This window comes from Polypterus senegalus, chromosome 10, assembly GCF_016835505.1.
Source record: "Polypterus senegalus isolate Bchr_013 chromosome 10, ASM1683550v1, whole genome shotgun sequence".
NCBI lineage: Eukaryota > Metazoa > Chordata > Cladistia > Polypteriformes > Polypteridae > Polypterus > Polypterus senegalus.
In genome coordinates, this window is record NC_053163.1 from 147,854,893 (window position 1) to 147,877,597 (window position 22,705).

General features: G+C 43.2%; 1 protein-coding gene across 1 annotated transcript; it reads left to right on the forward strand.

Annotated features, from left to right (window-relative positions):
* Positions 1-1,634: 1,634 nt before the first annotated feature.
* LOC120536291 (serine/threonine-protein kinase NIM1) lies at positions 1,635-17,682 on the forward strand. The gene is made up of 3 exons (XM_039764620.1): positions 1,635-1,838; positions 13,805-14,073; positions 16,854-17,682. The coding sequence occupies exons 1-3, from the start codon at positions 1,646-1,648 to the stop codon at positions 17,604-17,606; spliced, it is 1,215 nt and encodes a 404-aa protein (XP_039620554.1). The 5' UTR covers positions 1,635-1,645; the 3' UTR covers positions 17,607-17,682.
* The last annotated feature ends 5,023 nt before the right edge of the window (positions 17,683-22,705 follow it).

Below are 22,705 nucleotides of genomic sequence, written 5' to 3' on the forward strand. Positions count from 1 at the left end.
TGCAGTCCCCGGGTATACGCAGTGGATATTCAAGATTCCATCACCTTCAGAGATAATTGCCCGGGGGGTTTTCTTAGAGGCAAAGATATTTCTCCGTTCTCACAAACATGGCAAGGGGAGTAAAGTTTGGTAGCTCCCTGGGCTTCATTCATGATGTGTTACCTGCTGTCCAGTTCTGATCACTGAGACTTCAAATTTTGGAAAACCGAGGCTGTTTTAGTGTCTTTATTCCTCGTGGACACACAGAGCTTGATTAGAGGATTGGCGGCTGCTTTGTGAGATCTTCATTCTCAGATACACGAAGACTGTTTCTTCTCTAATCTCTAATCAGACTTGAAGAGCTACTTCGTGTTGGCCTACAAGAGGTGCTTCAACTCTACTCCATCTTGAGATGCAGTAATCTCTTCATCCTGGGGTATTGGTGGTGACTCTCCAACTTTATAGCATCTTGAAACACCTAGGGATACATTGAGTGCTACTCCAGCTCTCCTCCATCTTAAGATACACAGAGACTGCTTCATCAGACAGTATACGGGGAAGCCATTTTAAGTGGAGCCCAACTTGACACACATCGAATCTGCTCTTTGTAGGGGTCTACTCCAACTGTATTCCATCTTGACAGACTGCTTTGCTTGGGAATATGAGAGGTGCTGCTCTGGTTCTTCGCCATTTGTGAAACATACAAGCTTATTTAGGAATAGAAGGGGATATATACCAAGCTGTACCCCATCTTGAAAGACATACTTCACTTAAGGACACAGAGGGACACTGTTCTGACGATACTCCATTTTGGGATGCACAGAGATGGCTCCACGTAACAATACTGGAAGTCCTGCTCCAACTCTACGCCATCCTTAGACACTGAGAGACGGCTTTACTTAGGGACGGTGTGGCTCCACTGCAACTCTACTCCATCTTGAGAGACTGCTTTGTCTAGGCGTACTGAGACAAGCGATACACAGTCTGCTTCATCTAGGGATACCAAGGACATTATTCCAACTCTATTTTTAGAGACTACTTCATCTAATTATACATGGACAAGTGTATCTTAGGATGCACAGAGACTCTTTGATCTAAATTAACAAAGGTCCCTGCCAGAGAAAAATTGTGTTAGCCCTTCTCCATCCCATTCCACATTTTCGTCTGTCCTTTGCTTCTCATCTGGTCCGATACTTGCAGATTCAATCACTAATTTCTCATCCTAAAATATGCTCTTGGCTTACCAACATCATCATATTCTCCTCAACGTCACCATTTCTCCTCATCTTTTCTGATTTCCTGAGAGGTACAGAAGATCCTTCTCATCTCCTCCACTCATAGGCTGCTCCAACTGTTCTACATTCTTCTCATCTCTTCTATCTTAAGGGAAGTGAAGGTGCGTCTACTTTGCCTTTGGGCCCACATGCAAGTTAAAAATATATAAATTATTGTCTTCATTTACCCTGTTATCCTGCTTGGAGCAGCAATTACTTCTTGCAAATTCTCTACATCCACAGACTCAAGACATTCTACCTGACTGTTCTCCAACTCTCTGCTGACCCCTACAGGACAAAGTCAACAGTGACTCTGCAGATATTGTACTAAATCGAAGAGCAGGAGCAGAGAAAAAACAAAAGAAGAAGAAAAGTGAGCAGGCAAGGGAGCCATGAAGTCAGGAATAGAAAAGACAGAAACGCCTCTGACTCTTTTCCAAAAGGTGGTCCATGAGGTGACTCACAATGAGGAGATAAGCCACCAGATAAGGCAAGGTCGGCACGTTGGCCTCTACCAGCTGCGGGGAGAAATTGGCCGAGGAAACTTTTCACACGTCAAGATGGGAGTTCATGTTCTCTTGAAAGGTATGGCCTGACGCAGAAATGCTGTGCTCTTGGTTTTAATTCAGGGCTAAACTGTGGAGACAACATGTTTTAGACTTTTCCTCACTGAATATCTGTAGTACTAGGGTGTTGTGCCGTATTAGCCATTATGAATGTCGTGAGAAGCCAAGCAAAATGACACCTTTCATTGGCTAACTCGAAAGATTACAATATGCCAGCTTTCGGGGCAACTCAGGCCCCTTCTTCAGGCAAGATGTAATACAGAAACTGGAGTTCCCTGTGTTTGTATAGTCACCGGGACTGAGGCAGCATTGGAAAAACTTTAAGTGAGACATCTTAAATGTAAAAAATTAATAAATCTCTTCAGGCTAAGATTTATTTAGTAAGAGAGGAGAACAATCTATGGTCAAGATCTTTGGATAAGATAACTGTCCAACAAAGTCTGAGTTGCCTTGAAAGCTTGCATATTATAATCTTTCTAGTTAGCCAATAAAAGGTGTCATTTTACTTGACCTCTCTCCTCACTGTACATATAATCCCACTTTAAACACCAACGCTAATGTATATTAAAGCACTATGGTATATTTTTAATCAAGGTTATGTGTAATTTCAGCTTTACGTTCCTTGCATGTCTCTTCTTTGGTAATAGATAGTCTAGTGTGTCAACTCCTATATTTTAATGGATTTGTTCATTTAGTTTTCAAACAACACCCGTTTATTCCTTGTATATCCCAAAATCACACAAGGAATGCCTCAATGGACTTTAACAAGCCCTGTTCTTTTGACAGCCTCCCCAGCCTTGATTTTCTTAGAAAAGAAGAAAAATCTCCCAAAAACACTCTTGTAGGGAAAAAAATTGGAATAAATTCTGGGAAAGGTAATTTAGAGACCCAGGTAGGATGGGCGTCCAGCAGGGACATGTGGTCAGGGGAGGCAGAGCCTCACCTGTCATCATAAAAAGTAAAAAAAAAACTAATAATGATAACATTAAATAAATTTGTCCACTGGTCTGTGCTATAAATTTGTTTTCTATATGATTCCAATAATTTTTTTTTTTTAAACTTTATTAATCTTGAAGGAAATTACTTGGTTTTCGCATACCCCTTGGGGTCAGACCACAGGGTCAGCCATTGTACAGCGCCCCTGGAGGAATTGAAGGTTAACGGCCTTGCTCAAAGGCCCAGCAGAGTAGGATCTCTTTTGGCAGTGATGGGGATTTGAACTGGCAACCTTTGGGATACCAGTGCAGATCCTTAGCCTCAGAGCCACCACTCCGCCCATTTTGATCATTTTTATAGTCGAAATCGTTGAACTAGCGCATTTCCTGTTCAAATACAGGGGTAAAAGGTGAGGTGTATCAGGAACGAGCCTCCCCTCACCTCGGACTGCGCTCTTCCTCACACACGGGGTCGATGTGTGCAATTGGTGCGTGCCTGTTGCTGTCTCTCTGTATGTCGCCAATATAATGTTTGCAGACACGTTTGTTATACACCCGGACTTTCCACAGTCTGGCTAATATCTTTAATGAATGTATGTGACATATTTAGTCTTATTGATTGGAGACAAAACCGCAGTGAAAAGGCACAAGGTGAGGCAGACAGTACTGTGCCGCCCTGAAGGGGGCGGATGTGAACCCAACAGGTGCTCGTTGCTGCTGCTGTTCTACACAGAGGTGCCAATAAGTTAGCGACATCAGAAAGTCAGGTGCACTGCTGCGCTCCATTTATTTTTATTTTTTGTTCCGACTGACTGCCAAAATGGAAGATTAAGACTTTTAAAACTAAAAGAAAATAAGGAGGGACTTTTACAAGAATGTGACGGAGATATTCATGGAGAAGGACAGGCGCATGGACTTCACTTAAAAATAAAGGTAAGACCATAAACAGTTTCAATTTTATAAAAAATGAGATAGATAGATAGATAGATAGATAGATAGATAGATAGATAGATAGATAGATAGATAGATAGATAGATAGATAGATAGATGATACATACTATTATTATTATTAATCCCAAGGGGAAATTCACATAATCCAGCAACAGTATAATGATACAAAAAAACAATATTAAATTAAAGAGTAATAAAAATGCATGTAAAAGCAGACAATAACTTTGAATAATGTTAGCATTTACACCTCCGGGTGGAATTGAAGAGTCGCATAGTGTGGAGGAGGAACGATCTCCTCAGTCTGTCAGTGGAGCAGTACGGTGACAAAAGTCTGTCACTGAAGCTACTCCTCTGCCTGGAGATGACACTGTTCAGTGGATGCAGTGGATTCTTCATGATTGACAGGAGTTTGCTTAATGCCCGTCGCTCTGCTACAGATGTTAAAACTGTCCAACTTTACTCCTACAATAGAGCCTTAACAAGTTTGTCCAGGTGTGAGGCGTGCTTCTTCTTTATGCTGCTTCCCCAGCACACCATCGCGTAGAAGAGGGTACTCGCCACAACCGTCTGGTAGAACATCTGCAGCATCTTATTGCAGATGTTGAAGGACGGCAACGTTCTAAGAAAGTATAGTCGGCTCTGACCTTTCTTACACAGAGCATCAGTATTGGCTGTCCAGTCCAATTTATCATCCAGCTGCACTCCCAGGTATTTATAGGTCTGTACCCTCTGCACACAGTCTCCTCTGATGATCACGGGGTCCATGAGGGGCCTGGGCCTCCTAAAATCCACCACCAGCTCCTTGGTTTTGCTGGTGTTCAGGTGTAGGTGGTTTGAGTCGCACCATTTAACAAAGTCCTTTATTAGCTTCCTGTACTTCTCCTCCCGCCCACTCCTGATGCAGCCCACCATAGCAGTGTCATCAGCGAACTTTTGCATGTGGCAGGACTCCGAGTTGTATTGGAAGTCTGATGTATGTTGGCTGAACAGGACCGGAGAAAGTACAGTCCCCTGCGGCGCGGCTGTGTTGCTGACCACAATGTCAGACCTGCAGTTCCCAAGACGCACGTACTGAGGTCTGTCTGTAAGATAGTCCACGATCCATGCCACCGGGTGTGAGTCTACTCCCATCTCAGTCAGCTTGTCCCTAAGGAACAGAGGTTGGATGGTGTTGAAGGCGCTAGATCAGACCAAGAAAAAGAACAATCCAATATTTAAAATGTACTTTTTGACCTTAAATAAAATATTATTTTGTTTTTCTTGTTATCCTTTGAATTAAAATTGATTAAAGCAGTTGAATTAAAAGCTTTTTAAAACAACTAAATATTTCAATAAAGGTCAAATTTAAAATCCGTTTGTTTGTATATCACTCAATACTTTTATTTGTATTTGTGAACACTGGCCCCGGCACAGACAGACGGACAACATATTTTCACCCAACACACCGTTTATTAACACTATATACAATATTTACATTTCCGATGTCAAAGTCACGTGCTCTCACACCCCAGCGCTTCTTGCACCGATTTCCCCAAAGTCCAGGGCCCACAGTCTTTGTGCCTTCCTGGCCGCCTCCAGTCCTCTCTCTCTCCAGCTCAGTCCTACTGCCTCCCGACTTCCACCAATGACTGGAGGGAGGCGGCCCCTTATATAATGCTCCCGGATGAGCCCCAGGTGTTTCCGGTATCCGCTCCTTAGCCACGCCCCAGCGTGGCGGAAGTGTCGGCTGTCCTCCTGGCAGCTCTCAAGGGGGCCACATAAAGTCTTCCCCCCAGCACTTCCTGGTGTGGCGGAAGTGCTGGGCTCCAGGGACAATTAGGCACTGGGGCGCCGCCTGGCGGTGGCCACGGGTCCCTACAGGGCTGGGCTTCAAAGCCCCCAACCCGAGGCCCCTGCATAACCAGGACGGACGCCCCCACTCGGTCTGGAGGAGGCACACGCCCTCCTCTGGTCCTCCAAGGCGTCCCGGCCGGGCTCCAGCCCCGGCCGAGGACCACACACGGGATAAACCGGCATCGGGGCGCCACCTGGCGATGACCACGGGCCCCTACAGGGTAGGGCTTCCATGCCCTCGACCCGTGGCCCCCAACAGAACCAGGACGGATGCCCCCTCGCGGTCTGGAGGAGGCACAAGCCCTCCTCACGTCCTCCTGGGCGTGGGGACCCCATATTGAATGAGTATGAATTGTGGAATTACAATGGCAAATTTAGAACACATGGAGGGTGAGGAGCAAATGCGCTCTCTCTGCTCTCTCTTGCCGATATAAATGTAATGTTCTTTCTTAGCCAAATATGCGCCTTACCTGTGTGTGTAAAGAATGAAACATAATCAGTAGTCAATGTGCATGCTGGCTGCCAATTGAATAGTCAATAAGCTACTCTTTTGGGTTCATATATTTGTAAATCTCCCTCTGTAGGAGTCAGTGCCTCACCAGCAATGAACCTCACCACACGTCACTGACATCTAGTCAGTGTCAAACAATGGGGTAAATACAACACACCAAACAGGATATACAGTAAGTAATTCTCTTCACAAAGCTCAATGGAAAATCTATCATAACCACCTCAGAAATACAACCTGTTCATGTTTCAATAAACTAAACCCTGTAATGATTGTAGGAAACCACGGGGCAAGGAACAAACATTTGATGAGGCACCAGCATTCTCCAAGCCTGAGTAATCCATTTTAAATCACTAAAATCTGGAGGCTACTCAGGCAGTAACAGATGAGATAGCCACGTAGTGCCAGTCTACTGCAGGGCACGGTCTAAATAATTCATATTGAGCTGTTTTGGGGTTATGAATTAGCCTGTTGACAAATTTCCAGATATAGAGGATTTTGCATGTTCTTCCCATGGGATAGATTTCCATGAGGAAAGATTAAAAGAGTTGAGCCTATACAGTTTAAGCAAAAGAAGATTAAAAGGTGACATGACTGAAGTGTGCAAAATTATGAAGGGAATGAGTACAGTGGATCAAGACGGTGACTTTAAAATGAGATCATCAAGAGCATGGAGACACAGTTGGAAACTTGTTCAGGGGAAATTTCACACAAACATTAGGAAGGATTTCTTTACACAAAGAACGATAGACACTTGGAATAAGTGACCAAGTAGTGTGGTAGACAGTAAGACTTTAGGGACTTTGAAAATTCAACGTGATGTCTTTTTGGAAGAAATAAGTGGATAGGACTGGCGAGATTTGTTGAGCTGAATGGCCTGTTCTCGTCTAGAGGGTTCTAATGTCTTTTGTGGGTTTTTCTCTCTGTTCATCCCAAATCCTGAAAGATGTGTGAGTGAAATAGTCTGACTTTATAAACCTTCCAGGAAGTGTCTACTGCTGGTCCAGTAGCAGGTGCTTTTATCAGCTAACTCCCTGCAATGGAGTCTGTGTTCTTACCTCTCAGAAGGGTCTTATTCAGCTAACGCTAGTCTTTGATGCCCGAGGTGTGTGGTATGATGATGGTTTCTGTGAGAGAATAATTTGGAAGTAGCAATAGCTAAGTATTTAGGTGGGCTTTCCATATTAAAATACAGTAGAAGTATAAAAGGGTTAATAAATGTCAGAAACCTGTTCCAGTGTATCAGGAAACCAGATAGCCATCAGGTGAACAACAAAGACAAGGATGTACCAGGATAATGCCAAACCAAATGTACTAAGAAATGACTAAGAGATCAGCAGATGTCCTGTAAACAACACAACTGGACAGTTGTGTCACACACAGAAATATTTCAAGGGTAATAGCTGAACAATAACACTGGTCAACGAGCGTTTTGAAACTGGGAGTCTTTCACCTGTACTTTAACAGGTTTCACTTGCTGACTCATGACGTCCCTTTTTTTAGTTATGATGTCCCAGGTCTTGGACAACTAGGGTGACTGGACAGTAAAGGCGGATAACCATTTTGATAAATGCCAGTAATTCCACTAGGAATGCCATTGAGATAAAAGAATTCGCCACACGTTACTAACAGCTGTGAGTTGTTTTCCTTGTCATTATTAATTTTATAAAAAAAATTATGAATTTTTAATTAGCAGAAAAAATATTTGTTATTGATTACTAGGTTGGGCAGCACAGTGGCTCAGTGGGTAGTGCTGCTGCCTCAAAGTAAGGAGACTTGGGTTCGCTTCCCGGGTCCTCCCTGTGGAGTTTGCACGTTCTCCCCGTGTCTGCGTGGGTTTCCTCCGGGTGCTCCGGTTTCCTCCCACAGTCCAAAGACATGCAGGTTCGGTGCATTGGCGATTCTAAATTGTCCCCTGTGTGTGCACCCTGTGGTGGGCTGGTGCCCTTCCCAGGGTTTGTTTCCTTGTGCCCTGTGCTGGCTGGGATTGGTCCAGGAGACCCCCATGACCTTGTAGATAGGATATAGCGGGTTGGACAATGGATGGATGGATGATTACCAGGTCTTATATGACTCTAAAGCATAATGACACAACTCAGACATGACGGTGCAGTAGGTTGAGGTTTTACTGTTAAACATGCATTTCAGGACATTTTGTTTGTTAGATTCACCATTACTTTAAAAATTCTGTCAAGGCGATGGACAGAAACGGCGATGCTTTTCAGCATTTAAGAAATAAGTTTGGTCTAGAGAAAAATGAAGCCAAAATTAAGGAAGGTGTCTTTATTGTTCCTGAAATCCGTGAACTGATGTTTGACGATGAGTTCAAAAGGAAACTGAAGCCCACCGAATCAGCAGCATGGGAAGCAATCGTGCAGGTTGTCCAGAATTTTCTTGCCAGTCACAGAGCAAAGAATTATGCTGAGGTTGTGGAGAACCTGCTGAAAGCGTATCAGCTTATAGGAGCCAGAATGTCACTGAAGACACATTTTTTACATTCTCATCTCGACTTTTTTCCACCAAATCTGGGCGATGTCAGCGATGATTATAGGGAAAGATTTCATCAAGATATAAAGGTGATGGAAGACTGATATCGGGGAAAATTCACTCCAAGCATGATGGGTGACTACTGTTGGTTCTTGCAAAGAGAGACAGATGTGCAGTACAAGCGCAAAAGCGAGCGCCTCCAACATTTCGGAGCACGCTGACCTCACTTTTATATTGAGGTAAATTGACATAAATATGCTTTAATGCAGGGGTGCCCACACTTTTTCAGCTTGCGAGCTACTTTTAAAATGACCAGGTCAAAATGATCTACCTACATTAAAAATGCTATATACAGTATATATATATATATATATATATATATATATATATATATATATATATATATATATATATATATATATATATATATATATATATACTGAGTATCAGAGGTGGGCAGTAATGAGTTACATTTACTCTGTTACATTTATTTGAGTAACTTTTTAAAAAAATTGTACTTCTAAGAGTAGTTGTACTGCACCATACTTTTTACTTTTACTTGAGTACATTTGTGAAGAAGAAACCCTACTCTTACTCCGCTACTTTGGGCAACACTCGACTCATTACTTTTTTCCATTAGATTAAGTCTGACAGAGAATTTTCAATCTGCTCTGCTGTCAAGTTGCGCACACGCCTTCCATTGCGTCTCCAGCTCTGACGCGAGGTTTTCGATGTTCCCCAAATTGAGGCGCTGCAGCTTTCAGTACAGATGTTGCATTTTTCGTTTGAAAGCATTAACTGAGCTAATCATATTGACCATATTAGTTTTCTCTTTTCCTTGCAGCTGTAAATTAAGCTCATTTAACATGCTGGTCAGATCAGAAAAAAAATGCCAAGTCTAGCGGCCATTGATCGTTATTAAGTTGCTTGTATTCTGCATGTTTAATGCCAAGGAGAAACTCCTTTTTCTCTGGCCAGGGGTCTTTAAATCTCAGCAGGAATGTATCCCTAGCCATCTTCCTCAACGAAGGCCTTTTTTTATCATCTCTCCATCTTGGAAGGACTTCTTATGCTTAATGATCGAGTGACTCACCAGGAACGATACTTCAGTGTGTCTGCCTTTGCTTTTGAATTCAGCCCAGTGAAAAATGACGGCTGTTTGATTAACTGCGATTTTAGTTCCCTCTCCTCTCTCTTTCTCAGATCGCTTTTCGGAAGATAGTCCGTTTCGTAGTTTTTATGAACAGTTCGAAAGTGCCTTTCCACATTTTCCTTCTTTGGATAAGTACTAGGTTGTTGTACCGTGTTAGCCATTATGAATGTAGAGAAAAGCCAAGCAAAATTGGTGTCATTTTGCTTGGCTTTTCTCTTCTTTGGAATAGCAATGATAGATTGACAGATCAGACAAACGCACTTCAATTGTGACATTGTGAGAAGAAAAATCCTCTTCCAATTCCACATCCAGCCCATAAAGAACATTTTTTTTTTTTAAATCCCTTCTTTAGTCGATATAAATTGGAAGGCTAACTAGATCACTTAGATAGCTGGAGTTTTGCAGTAGGTCGCGCGTTTGATCGTGCGTGCGGGATGACCAGTGTATTAGAAGAACAGAGATCTCAGACTGGCTGTCCTGTATGTCAGTCAAGTGGCAAATGCCATAGAGAGGATATATGATAGACTAACGTTTAAAAAAAAATTTTTTTGAATGCAACGCGATCTACCTGCACTCCCTTTCAGATTTACCGGTCGATCGCGATCGGCGTATTGGGCACCGCTGCTTTAACGTGTCTCTGGTATCGTCTTCTGGTTTGTTTTCAGAATAAACACATCAAAACAATTTTGGTGGGACAGAGTCCAAACTCCAGATATCGTGTTGATATATTATATTGATATTCAAAAGTGTCAACACGTCAATGATGTCAATGTCAATGTCAATTTATTTATATAGCACATTTAAAACAGCATAGGAATGCTGTGGCCAAAGTGCTTAACAATAAAAGAATAAAAAAACATATAATTAACATAAATAACATAAATAGAAATAAAAAAGCTATAGTCGCTTCCCAGTGCAATTTGCCTGCACGCTGGAGCTGATCAGTCAGTGCCGTACATTGGTTAAGCTCATGACCACTGGCGCCCCCTAGCGAATCAGCATCTCTGTCCCTGGGATTCAGCTGCTGCACTAGACTGGCCTGCCGGCATCATTAGCGTTGGCCTCTGTGTGCTTGCGATCAGCCAGTTCAAGCGCAATTAGCTCAGTGATTTACTGAATTTCATCAATGGCATCAGTTGCACCTTGTACATATAATAATAGATTGTTCCAGTAGTTTTTTTAATAGTTTTTACAATTCATTGGCAATGTGTAAAATGATCAGTGTTGCAGTAATTATGATGCTCTTTGCATGAAAAAAAAAAATGTGTTCCACTAAAATTTCATATTTTCTTTGTGAATTGTGACATTTACTTAAAAAGTGCAGCAAAAAAATATTTGGCGTCCCGGGGTGCATTAACCCCCAAGTATGTGGCAGTTTAAGGGTTAATTGTACTGTGGTGCTTGTGGGGGTCGAGGGAGAAGTGCCTCCCCGGGTGAAAATTAAACGTGTTTGCTGGACTGAAACTTGCGTCTGCCTGTCTGTGTCGGGCTGATGTGGCAGGAATGCCCCGTTGGTAGTCCACAAGACGTAATGGGCAAGTTTCCTCCTGCCTGGTTTTTCCGACTCCGAAGAGGTCTTATCATACTTGTCCTAGCAGATGATAAGCTTCTTTCTTTAATTAATCATTTCATTTCTACCACTTTTCAAGCTTGTGTTCCATTAGCAGGCCACTTGTTTCTGTTAAGCAAGCAGCCTAACTCGTTTGTCAAAGGTTACAGAGATATGACTGTTCATTGCAGCAAAGTCAGCAATACGTTTTAGCAGAGAAAATATATTTTGTGCAGTTGTTCATTTCTATCAGCTTCGTTCCTGAGCTTAATTATAGTCTCATACGCTGGCAAACAGAAGAAGAATTTGTTGTTGTATAGAGAAAAGTTAAGCGTGGGAAAGTATGGCTAACATTTGAGTGCAGCACCCTTCTGCGGTCAATGACCTTTAATAGCTTCAGTCCTGCTATTTACAAAATGAGTCATTCCTTCATTTGTTATTCTCCTTGATGATTTCCAGTGTAGGGATTTCTGGAATACTTTGAGGCTCAGAGATCGTTCTACAGGCCTAGAGTCAATAATAAGAGTGTATGTGTGAACAGCAGTGCTGCCCCCTAGGTAAGCCTTGAGCAGCAGCAGGCTTGTCTTTATTCATTATGAATTATTCTTGAGTGCTTAATTCTAATAAATGGAACGACCGTCCTTGACTTTGTTGGAGGTTAGATGGTGTGACACCTGTAGATGGGATCTGCCAGTCAACCATCCCAACACAGACAGACACAACTGGCACACTTGAAAGGCTCACACTATTTCTTTTCTTCCAATTCAGCACAGCACACATTGCTCCAAACACCACAATAGCTCAGTCCCTTCTTTCTCTTTTTTCTTTTCTTTTCTCTCATCTTCCAGCTCTACTCCTCCCTTCGCAAGCTCTGTCCTCCACCTCCCAACTCCAATCAATCAATCAATCAACATTTATTTATATAGCACATATTCATACAAAAAAATGTAGCTCAAAGTGCTTTACAAAATGAGGAATAGAAAAATAGAAGACAAAATAAAAAATAAACATAAGTCAACATTAATTAACATAGAATAAGTAAGGTCCGATGGCCAGGGTGGACAGAAAAACAAAAAAAAACTCCAAAATCTGGAGAAAAAAATAAAATCTGTAGGGGTTCCAGACCAAGAGACCACCCAGTCCCCTCTGGGCATTCTACCTAACATAAGTCAAACAGTCCTCTTTGTATTTAGGGTTTTCATGGAAGGACCTGATGATGATGGTCACGTAGACTTCTGGCTTTCAGTCCATCATTGTTGGTGCATCATGATGCTTTGAGTAGGTGGTGGTGGCGAGGCCGCCACCACAAAGAAACCGGAAAAAGAAACAGAAGAGAGAGTTGGGGTCAGTATGGATTTTGGAGCCACTGTGAATAATTATTATGAAGAATTGAACATACAGAGTATCAGGATTAAGTTAAAGTGAAGTTATGAGAAGGCCATGTTAAAGTGATGTGTTTTCAGCAGTGTTTTAAAGTGCTCTACTGTATCAGCCTGGTGAATTCCTATTGGCAGGCTATTCCAGATTTTAGGTGCATAGCAGCAGAAGGCCGCCTCACCACTTCTTTTAAGTTTTGTTTTTGGAATTCTAAGGAGACACTCATTTGAGGATCTAAGGTTACGATTTGGAATATAACGCGTCAGACATTCCGATATATAAAATGGAGCGAGATTATTTAAGGCTTTATAAACCATAAGCAGTATTTTAAAGTCAATCCTGAATGACACCGGTAACCAGTGTAGTGACATCAAAACTGGAGAAATGTGTTCGGATTTTCTTTTTCTAGTTAGGATTCTAGCAGCTCCATTCTGCACTCATTGCAAGTGATTTATGTCTTTTTTAGGTGGTCCTGAGAGGAGTGCGTTACAGTAATCTAGTCTACTGAAAACAAACGCGTGAATTAATTTCTCCGCATCTTTCAATGATATAAGAGGTCTAACTTTAGCTATGTTTCTTAAGTGAAAAAATGCTGTCCTAGTGGTCTGATGAATATGCGATTTAAAATTCAGATTACAGTCAACGGTTACCCCTAAATTTTTTACTTCCGTCTTAACTTTCAATCCTAGTGCATCAAGTTTATTTCTGATAACCTCACTGAATCCATTATTGCCAATTACTAAAATTTCAGTTTTCTCTTTATTTAGTTTGAGAAAATTACTATTCATCCATTCAGAAACTCCAGGCTCTCCCCTTTTTATAGTTCACCCAGATGTGCTCCGGGTGCTTCCTTCCTGGTATGGCGGAGGTGCTGCAGTCCATGGCTCTGGGATCGTCCAGGCGCCCCCTGGCAGTTGGCAATGGTCCCCAACAGGGTTGAGCTTCCAAGCTCCAGTCCCGTGGCCCCGATACAAACCAGGGGGGCTGCCCTCTCGTGTCCCGGGTAAGGTATTGCCTCTCTCCTGGTGGTTCCATCTTCCAGCCGTCTCGGCTGAGCAAGAGCCCCAGCCATCCACCACAATGACCAACCCAAAGAAAAAGGGGATGCACACAGTTCTTTTAAGGTTTAATCTCTTTTCACTTTTAATTTCATAATCCAAACTTTTGATTTACTTTTCTTGCCTATTTTTAGAAAAGGTTGCTGTTAAGATCCTGGACAAGACCCGTTTAGATAAGAAGTCCCAAAGTTTTTTTTCTTCTGAGATCTCCTGCATGGAACAGCTGTGCCATCCGAATATCATCCGACTGTATGAGGTCCTGGAATCTCCTAGCCATCTCTATCTGGTGATGGAGTACGCTGGCGGAGGAGAGCTGTTCACTAAGGTCTTCACTAAGGGGCGCCTTTCTGAGCCGGAAAGTAAACTCGTCTTCACTCAGGTCGTCTCGGCTGTCAAGCACATGGTGAGTCCCTGGCAGGATGGGCCTGGCAGAGTATTGTGAGGGTCAGGCTTTTCAACAGCAGTTTAATATTTTTGTCTTTAGGTTATGTAGGCTTTTGGAGAAATCACCTTTAGAAAAGACAGATTCCAGATGTTCTAAAAAGATAAGATCCATGTTCGATTATAATGTACAGAAGCCGAGAGAGGACGTGCAATATCGTTATATTTTTAATTTGTCTGTTGATAATGGAATAATTTTATTGAGTTGTCGAGAACACAAAAATCTGTTTTCTTGAGATAACGGAATAATTTTATCGCGATCTTGAGAAAACTAAACTTAACCTTTTGCTCCTGGCATCAGGCTCACTTAGATCGGGACGCCTATACAGCTGAAGCCTTGCTAACCATCTTCTTAAATGACGGACACTAACGTTGCTATTTTCTAAACTAAGGCATAAACATATTTCAGCCTGCGTCAGCCCTTGATTGAACAAAAATGTGACACGCTGATCAATACAGTTCTGCTCTTCTGCCCTTTCAAACAGGACGTGGCTTCAATAAGCTAAACATTAAACATTAGATACAATCATTTCTCGATAAAGTTCGTTTTCTCGAGATCTCAATAAAATGAGTCCGTTATCTCGAGGAAACAATTAAAAAAATAACGATATTACACGTCCTCTTTCGGCTTCTGTAGTAATGTGTCTGCACATGTGGCAATAAACCTGATCATGTTCAAGTTTGTGACCACCAGGGGACATTGCAGCCTCCCACACTCCTGACACAAAGGCACAGGCACAAGTCTCGATTACAATAAAGGGTTTTATTCTTTTAAATATCTTCACAAACAGGTTTCAAAAGGCACACAGCACACACAACAGGATTCTCAAGACTCTTCCTTTCTATTCCACTCCTCCATGCAAGGCGTCATGTACTTCCTAATGACTCACTTAGACGAAAGAGGCTGTTCCTTTTTTATAAAACCTGGGGCACTTCTGGTGTCCCAATACTGCGGCTTGGGTACATTTGGTGCCTGGTGAAGTAGGGCTCATAAATCCAGTCATCGCCCACTAGCGGCACCCACTGGACCCAACGGTGCTTCCCATAAGAACAACAATTCCAGATATGTCCTGTGGGTCTCCATAGCACTACCAAAGGTCAGGAGGGTTGCCATCTAGGGTACTGGGAGAGACAATGTCCATCTTCTCCTGTCCTTTCCACACTATTGTTATCCCTACTGTAAGGATCCCAGTTCTGCTCCGGCTGGGATGCCAGTCTCAGCATGCCATCTCTTACAATTAATAGTCAGGTCAGGTCAGGTTGGGGAGCCTGCACTGGTACAGCACATTGCCACACCCACCACACGACGAAACAGCTCCTGGTTGGCAACCCCCCAGGCAGACGCGCAGTCTAGTCCCACCCTCTAGAAATGACCACCTATCTGCCGCAGTCAGATGTTACGTGGGCGACCCCTTGGCCTGGTCCAACCACTGAGGTCCTGATTCTGCGAGACGGATCAACCTCGGGGAATCATGCCACATGGCCGTAGTGCCGTAACTGACACTCCCTCACAATGCAGGTAATGTGCCTCATTCAGGACTCCATGAGCAACTCAAAGTCAAACTAGCGATACCCATGGACTCTCTGAAGAGACGCAGTACCAAAGGAGTCCAGTCTTCATCTCAGGTCACTGGATAGCGTCCATGTCTCACAACCATATAGCAAATCAGGAAGCACCAGGACTCTAAAGACTGGGACCTTCATCCTATTGTAGAGATATCAGGAGCACCACACACCCCTTTCCAGCAACCTCATGACCCCCCCATGCTCTCCCAATCTGTCTACTGACTTCATAGGAAGAGTCACCAGAGACATGAATGTCACTGCCGGGGTCAGTAAACCTCTCGATGAGGTCGACACTCTCTCTGCAGACAGACACACTGCTGATGGCCGTGCCCACGAGGTCATTAAATGCCTGGCTCTTTGGTTTTTATCAGGACACTCGCAAGCCCAGACACTCAGACTCCTCACTCAGTCTCTCGAGACCCCTGATCAGAGCCTCTCTTGACTCCGCGAAGATCACAGCATCATCAGCAGTCAAGATCAGTGAATCTCTCTTTACCCAACAGTTGCACCCACAGCTACTGGACACCACAAGGGCACCATGACCTTATCCAACACCCAGTCCATGCAAGCATTGAACAGAGTAGGAGCAAGAACTCCATTGATCGAGTTGCCCTGTGGGACATCCTGAGACTTCACAGGATCCCCTCAAAGTTACTGGATGTCATGGCCGGCCTGTACACTGGTACTGGGAGTGCTGTGCAGATTGGAGGCAGAACTTCTGCATTTTTTCTCTGTTTATTGACAATTCATAGTGGTCAAGTAAAAATCCCACCCTGCCATGTTGTCTTTAATTGTAAAGCTAAGATTTGATGGATTATTAAAGTTTAGAATATTAGCCTTTTATCCAATTTATATGACCTTGTAATAAGGAATAAGATCACCATCTATCTTCCATGTCAGTAAAGGCTATAGGAGGTGGGCATCAAGAAGGACATTTAGCTTTGAACATTTCTGCACCTGTAAGTTCTTAGAGGGAGATGATCAGCCAGCCTTGACGAACCTGGGAAATGACAATAAAACTGGCAGAGACAGAGATGTTAGTCTTTATTTCCTAAATTAATGATCCAACAAGGCAAGCCTCCCATTAAATTTCTAGCTCCTTTAACACTCCCAGTCTGCTTCAGGCTTACAGAATTGCTGAGAACTGCTGACCGATTGTGTTTCTTTTGGTTGCAGCATGACAACAACATCGTTCACAGGGACCTGAAGGCGGAGAACATTTTTTACACGACATCCCACAACGTGAAGGTTGGCGATTTCGGCTTCAGCGCGGTCTCGGGAGCCAATGACCTCCTGCACACTTTCTGCGGCTCCCCACCTTACTCCGCCCCAGAACTGTTTCGTGACAAGGGCTACGTGGGGAGGTACGTGGATATCTGGGCCTTGGGCATCTTGCTCTACTTCATGGTCACGGCAACCATGCCCTTCCACGCGGAGAAGTTAGGCGGGCTGAAATGTTGCATACTGCAGGGTTCCTACAGTATCCCCTCGTATGTCTCCGAGAAGTGTCAAAGGGTGATTAAAGGTTTGCTCAGGCCCGTCCCCGCTGACCGCTTCTCCGTGGCTCAGATCTGCAGCAGTGTCTGGCTAAAAGGAGTTGAATTTCCCAAACTGTACAAACGCTTTGAGCTTAACCCCGCACACCAGCTGGACTGCCAGCCCCTGACAGCAGAGGAGCAGATTGTGAAAAGTGTGTTAGTGGACATGGGAATAACAGAATCCCACATGGAGAATAATAACTACAGTGGCTCCCGTGGTGCAGTCACAGGGATCTCCCGTATCCTGATTCACCGTTTAGAGAAACGGAGATCTGCTGAGGTGCTCAGTTCTTCAGCTAACTCTTTGAAAAAGTTCTCGACCAGGGCATCCTGGGCCAGAAATGTGTCTGCAGACGGGCAAACCGCTTCAGCCATTTGTGTTATCCTGTGACTGGGAACCACCACTTCAGCGAGTTATATACTTCCCTGAACTACACAAAGGCTTTGAAACCCTGGGAATAAGTTTCTAAACAAGGAAGATGATGAATTTTTTTGGTGTCATTTTCACGTTGGAATGCTAGGACATTGGCGGCAGACTACTGCGCTCTTTAAATGCGGAGGAGGTCAAAGGTATCTCAGTTGTTCGGTTTAATAAAAACAAAGAGACACGTAAGAAGGTTTAGGACACCAAGGCAAATGAGAATTATTATGAGAAGGAAAATAATAAATGACGTCTTATTCAGATGGGAACCTTCATAGGACTGATCCAAGATGGCGGCGTGGCCAGTTATCTAATTTGTGACCGGGAAGGGGTGGGATCAGGAGGATGGAAATTGGAAGTGAATATCAGAGATGGAAGGACACCATTGATCATCCATTCTGCAGAGGGAGGAAGAGAAAAGGCATTAAGCAACAGCGCCACCCACTGAGTCGGAGTGCAACAACTTAGTGACCCCAGCAGGGCTGCTCTGCTGGACTACATCTCCCAGTATGCCTTGCTGGGTTCCCATTAGGTACTTATATCCAGGGCTGCTGCCATCTAGCATGGTGGGGGAGTAAAACACCCCCAATAAGTGAAAATACAACATACAGCAGGGAAAATAAGTATTGAACACGTCAACATTTTTCTCAGTAAATATATTTCTAATGGGGCTATTGATGTGACATTTTCACCAGATGTCGGTAACAGCCCAAGTAATCCATACAAAGAAATCAAAACAAATAAGTCACTAAATTAAGTTATGTGTAATAAAGTGTAATGACACAGGGAATAAGTATTGAACACACTTACTGAAATGGATTTAATTCTTAGTAGAAAAGCCTTTGCTGGTCATGACAGCTTCAAGACACCTCCTGTATGGAGAAACCAGCCACATGCATTGCTCAGGCGTGATTTTGGCCCATCCTTCCACACAAACTGTCATTAGATCTTGAAGGTTCCGGAAGCCTCTTCTCTGAATTCTGATCTTCAGTTCTTTCCATAGATTTCCAATATGAAGTCTGACAGTGTTTTGAGGTGATCTGCAGTGCCATTTCTCCTCCAAACATGGTGTGTGCGATGACATCCAAAGAGTTCAATATTGGTCTCATCTGACCAAACTCTACTCTCCCAGCATTTATTTCATTGGCTTCTGTTTTGTCTTGGTAGAGTAATATATTACTCTACTTTCCCCTTTTGTATTAATATGTAGCCTTTGTCAGAATGCCTCAAATCTCACAGACTTACCATTGTTTATCAGGTATTGTACTTCATAATTTCTCCCCACCTTCCCTTCTATATCTATAACCTCAGGCAATTAGGTGTAGTAAAAGACAAGCAGGAGATAAGTTACAATTTAAATAATGTATTACAGTAATCCCTTCTCGATCGCAGGGGTTGCGTTCCAGACCCCCCCGCGATAGGTGAAAATCCGCGAAGTAGAAACCATATGCTTGTATGGTTATTTTTATATATTTTAAGCCCTTATAAACTCTCCCACACTGTTTATAAATATTCCCCGCAGAGTTATACAGCATAATCCCTTTGTATTCTCTTAGATATTAGGTAAGATTAATTGAAATTATGTATGTAAACACACTGTTTTTATACATCCATCCATCCATTTTCTAACCCGCTGAATCCGAATAGGGTCACGGGGGTCTGCTGGAGCCAATCCCAGCCAACACAGGGCACAAGGCAGGAACCAATCCTGGGCAGGGTGCCAACCCACCGCAGCTGTTTTTATACAGTAAAACCTAAATATTATTTTAAAGATATCAAGTGTCTCCGATATCACATATGTTACAGCCATTACGATAGACAGGCCACCAGCAATAAATATGTACAATGCAACAAAAATAGTATACAGTAAATGTGTGTACAGTGACACTAAACGTACGTACATGTACTAAGTACTGTAAGTAGAAAATTAATTATGGTTACTCACCAACAATGACACGATGACTTGTACAATAACAATGAGTTTAATTTTACTGCACAACAAAGGAGAGCGTTACAGCCCTTCTAAAGGAGCCTCATCAGGCGACTGTATATCACCGCCGTTGTTCATCTTCAATCCAAATCCCTAAAGCAGATTCCATCCAGACTACTGCCTTATTACATCCACTTACAACTCGTTTTGCACCCTGGTTAAAAGGACACTGCAGGCCGTAGATCTTTTCCTACTTTTTAAATAAAAAGAATCATAGCCTCAGTGATGCCATAATGGCGTCCTACCGCGGTGTAGCTTTTCCCTTCCTTCAGCATATCCAAAACGCTTACCTTTTCGGCAATCGCTAACATCTTCCGTTGGCGCTTGGGCACGGTCCCTGAAGCAGCAGCAGGAGCAGATCATTTCTGACTATTCACAAAGATAAACACAAAAGAGCACAAAAGTTAACTCTTTACACAGCGAAACACGTTGATGCTGAATGAGCGAGACAAGACTTCCTGGCTAACACTGCATTCAGCACACAGGAACTTAACTGAGTGCTCTGATTGGTTAGCTTCTCAGTCATCCGCCAATAGCGTCCCTTGTATGAAATCAACTGGGCAAACCAACTGAGGAAGCATGCACAGGAAGTAAAAAGACACATTGTCCGCAGAACCCGGAAAGCAGTGAAAAATCCGTGTTATATATTTAGTTATGCTTACATATAAATTCCGCGATAGAGTGAAGCCGCGAAAGTCGAAGCGCAATATAGCGAGGGATTACTGTATTGATAACATTCATAAATACTAACAATATGCAAATATGAACATTGGCAACCATACAACCTGATAAATGTTGATGTGTAGTTTCATGCGGCACACAGACTTGTTAGTTAATTAAAATGTCTCTAGTTAAGGCATCATTGGGGGTCAGCTTGCCTGTCTCAGTATGGCTGCCGAGCTGGGCTCTTCATTGCGTTGTCCTTTTCAATTCATGGTGTGTGAGATGGTCATTCAGTAGTTTGGTGAGAGAGAGAGAGTGAGGGAGTGAGCAAAATTATAGATTCTCTGTCCAACCCCTAGAGCCAATAGGACGTCATGGTACTTGATGGCTTCTGATACAAGCCAATCCCAAACAGCCATACTTCAGACCGATAGGGGAATAGAACATCTTCACACCTGCCATCCCCCCAAACCATATGTTAAGGTAAAGCTTGGCAGTTAGGCAGCCTGACTTTCCTATGGGGGTTGACTGAGAGACTTCAGAGAAACATTAGCCAAACTTGTTTAAGGCCCTTCCCCTCAACTCTGTCATAAAATTCAAAGAGACCCATTCCTGAATATCACATTGCTCTGTCTAAGTTACAAATAAAGACATACAAAATATTTATCAACTTATATGCAAAATCTCCCATCAAAACACTATATATTTTAAATTGCACACGGACTTTATGGACACCCTGTATAAATCAGTTTATAATTAATTTAAACCACCAGATCTCAGATTAAAAGTATTATATGTAGTGTAGATGCCATCCCGGACATCCCGGCCAGGAAAGGAAGCAGAACCGGAAGGAAGAAATGGACAAACAGCCCCTATAGAAGCAGAGAGACTGCTAGGGAACTGTTATTCCCAGAGCATGCTAGCAGTCCCGGATATCCCCACCCAGTGGCAGGGCAGCCCTTCTGGGGTAATGGGGTGCCGCAAGAGGGCGTTCCAGGGAAACAAGCTCCCTACTCAAATAATGGGCTTCCGTGTGACCCGGAAGTACTTCCATCGGGCAAGTACTCCCATGTCTGTAATTAAAGGGACTGCACTCCCTTGCTCTGGCGAGTCGGAGCAGGGTGGTAGAGAGGCAACACTTGACTGGAGGAGGGCAGTACAGTGGTGAGAGAACATATTGTGGAGAAAACAGGCTAGTGTTTTGTGTGTATTGATAATACTTTTGAGGTATTTAAATAAAACCTTTGTTTAATTTTGATAAAGGACTGTGTTTTGTGATCGTGTTGGGGTTTGGGGCTCACCGACGCCCTGGGTTTATCACAGTATCCAGAAAGGTGGTGCAGTGGTAGCACTGCTACCTTGCAACAAGGAGACTGGGGTTTGTGTCCTGAGTCTTCCTTGAGTGGACCTTTCTCATGTTCTCCCCGTGTCTGTCCATAGACCTGCAGGTTACGTGGATTGGCCTTTGTGTGTGTATGTTTGTTTGTTTTTTTGTATTCACTAAGTGATCGACTGGTGCTCTGTCCAAGGGTTGTTCTTGCTGTTCAAATGATGTTGCTTTTCAAGATGAACAAAGAAAAGTTTAGAATAAATCTATATATATAAAAAAGCCAAATACCACTGAGTCACTCATCACAAACTCTCCCGAACCACGAGGACTTGGGACTTGAAATCTGGGATGTGGGTTACACTTGGCCCATAGGTGCTCGCTAAGAAACAGTTTTAAAAATTTCATGGTCCAAGCGCGTTCTGGCTGTCTGTCTGGCCACTTTTCATGAGAGAATTACTTAACGGATTTAGATCGGGTTTTATTTTTTATAATTTGCTTGAACTTTCCGGTTGATTTTGCGACTTCTTTCATCGCGCTAAGTACCATAGTTTGCTTGTGGTACTGACGTATTTATGCAAATCCAAGAGAGTGGCTGTGGGTGGAAATCAGGGGGCGGGGCCTTCCTCATTCACTCGCCAGCCTCTGTTTGAGTTGGTCCAGGTCTCGCCACGTGTTGGAGTGCATCTTGCCTCAGCTTAACTAGCGATTCTTGTTTGTTCAGCAGACATTATCATCTAGAGATTGTTAAGGACTGAAGTTTGACGTTTTTGAGAGAGAGATCATAGCTCCATTTGTTTTAGAGGGTAGCTGCTCATTGGCAGAGATATCACGGCCACGTGCTTTTCTCCCCCTCACGAGGGGATGCTTTCCCGTCTGAGCTGAACATGATCAGATATACAGTGCCAATGTCTATTGGTTTTTAAAGTTTGTCCTGTTTCATTACTATGTGGGCGCAGCCACAGGGTATAGCTAGTAAAAATATAAAAATAAGATTAGGCAATACTAAATATAACAAAGAATAAAGTACGGTCCTATGGCTGGGATGACAGAAAAAAGCAAAAAAAAAAACTCCAGAGGGCTGGAAAA

What these genes read in the sequence shown, in the direction of transcription:
- LOC120536291 (XM_039764620.1), top strand. Translation starts at nt 1,646, where the DNA reads ATGAAGTCAGGAATAGAAAAGACAGAAACGCCTCTGACTCTTTTCCAA. An exon ending in AGTTCATGTTCTCTTGAAAG is followed by an intron (nt 1,839 to 13,804) that starts GTATGGCCTGAC and finishes GCCTATTTTTAG; the next exon opens with AAAAGGTTGCTGTTAAGATC. An exon ending in TCTCGGCTGTCAAGCACATG is followed by an intron (nt 14,074 to 16,853) that starts GTGAGTCCCTGG and finishes TTTTGGTTGCAG; the next exon opens with CATGACAACAACATCGTTCA.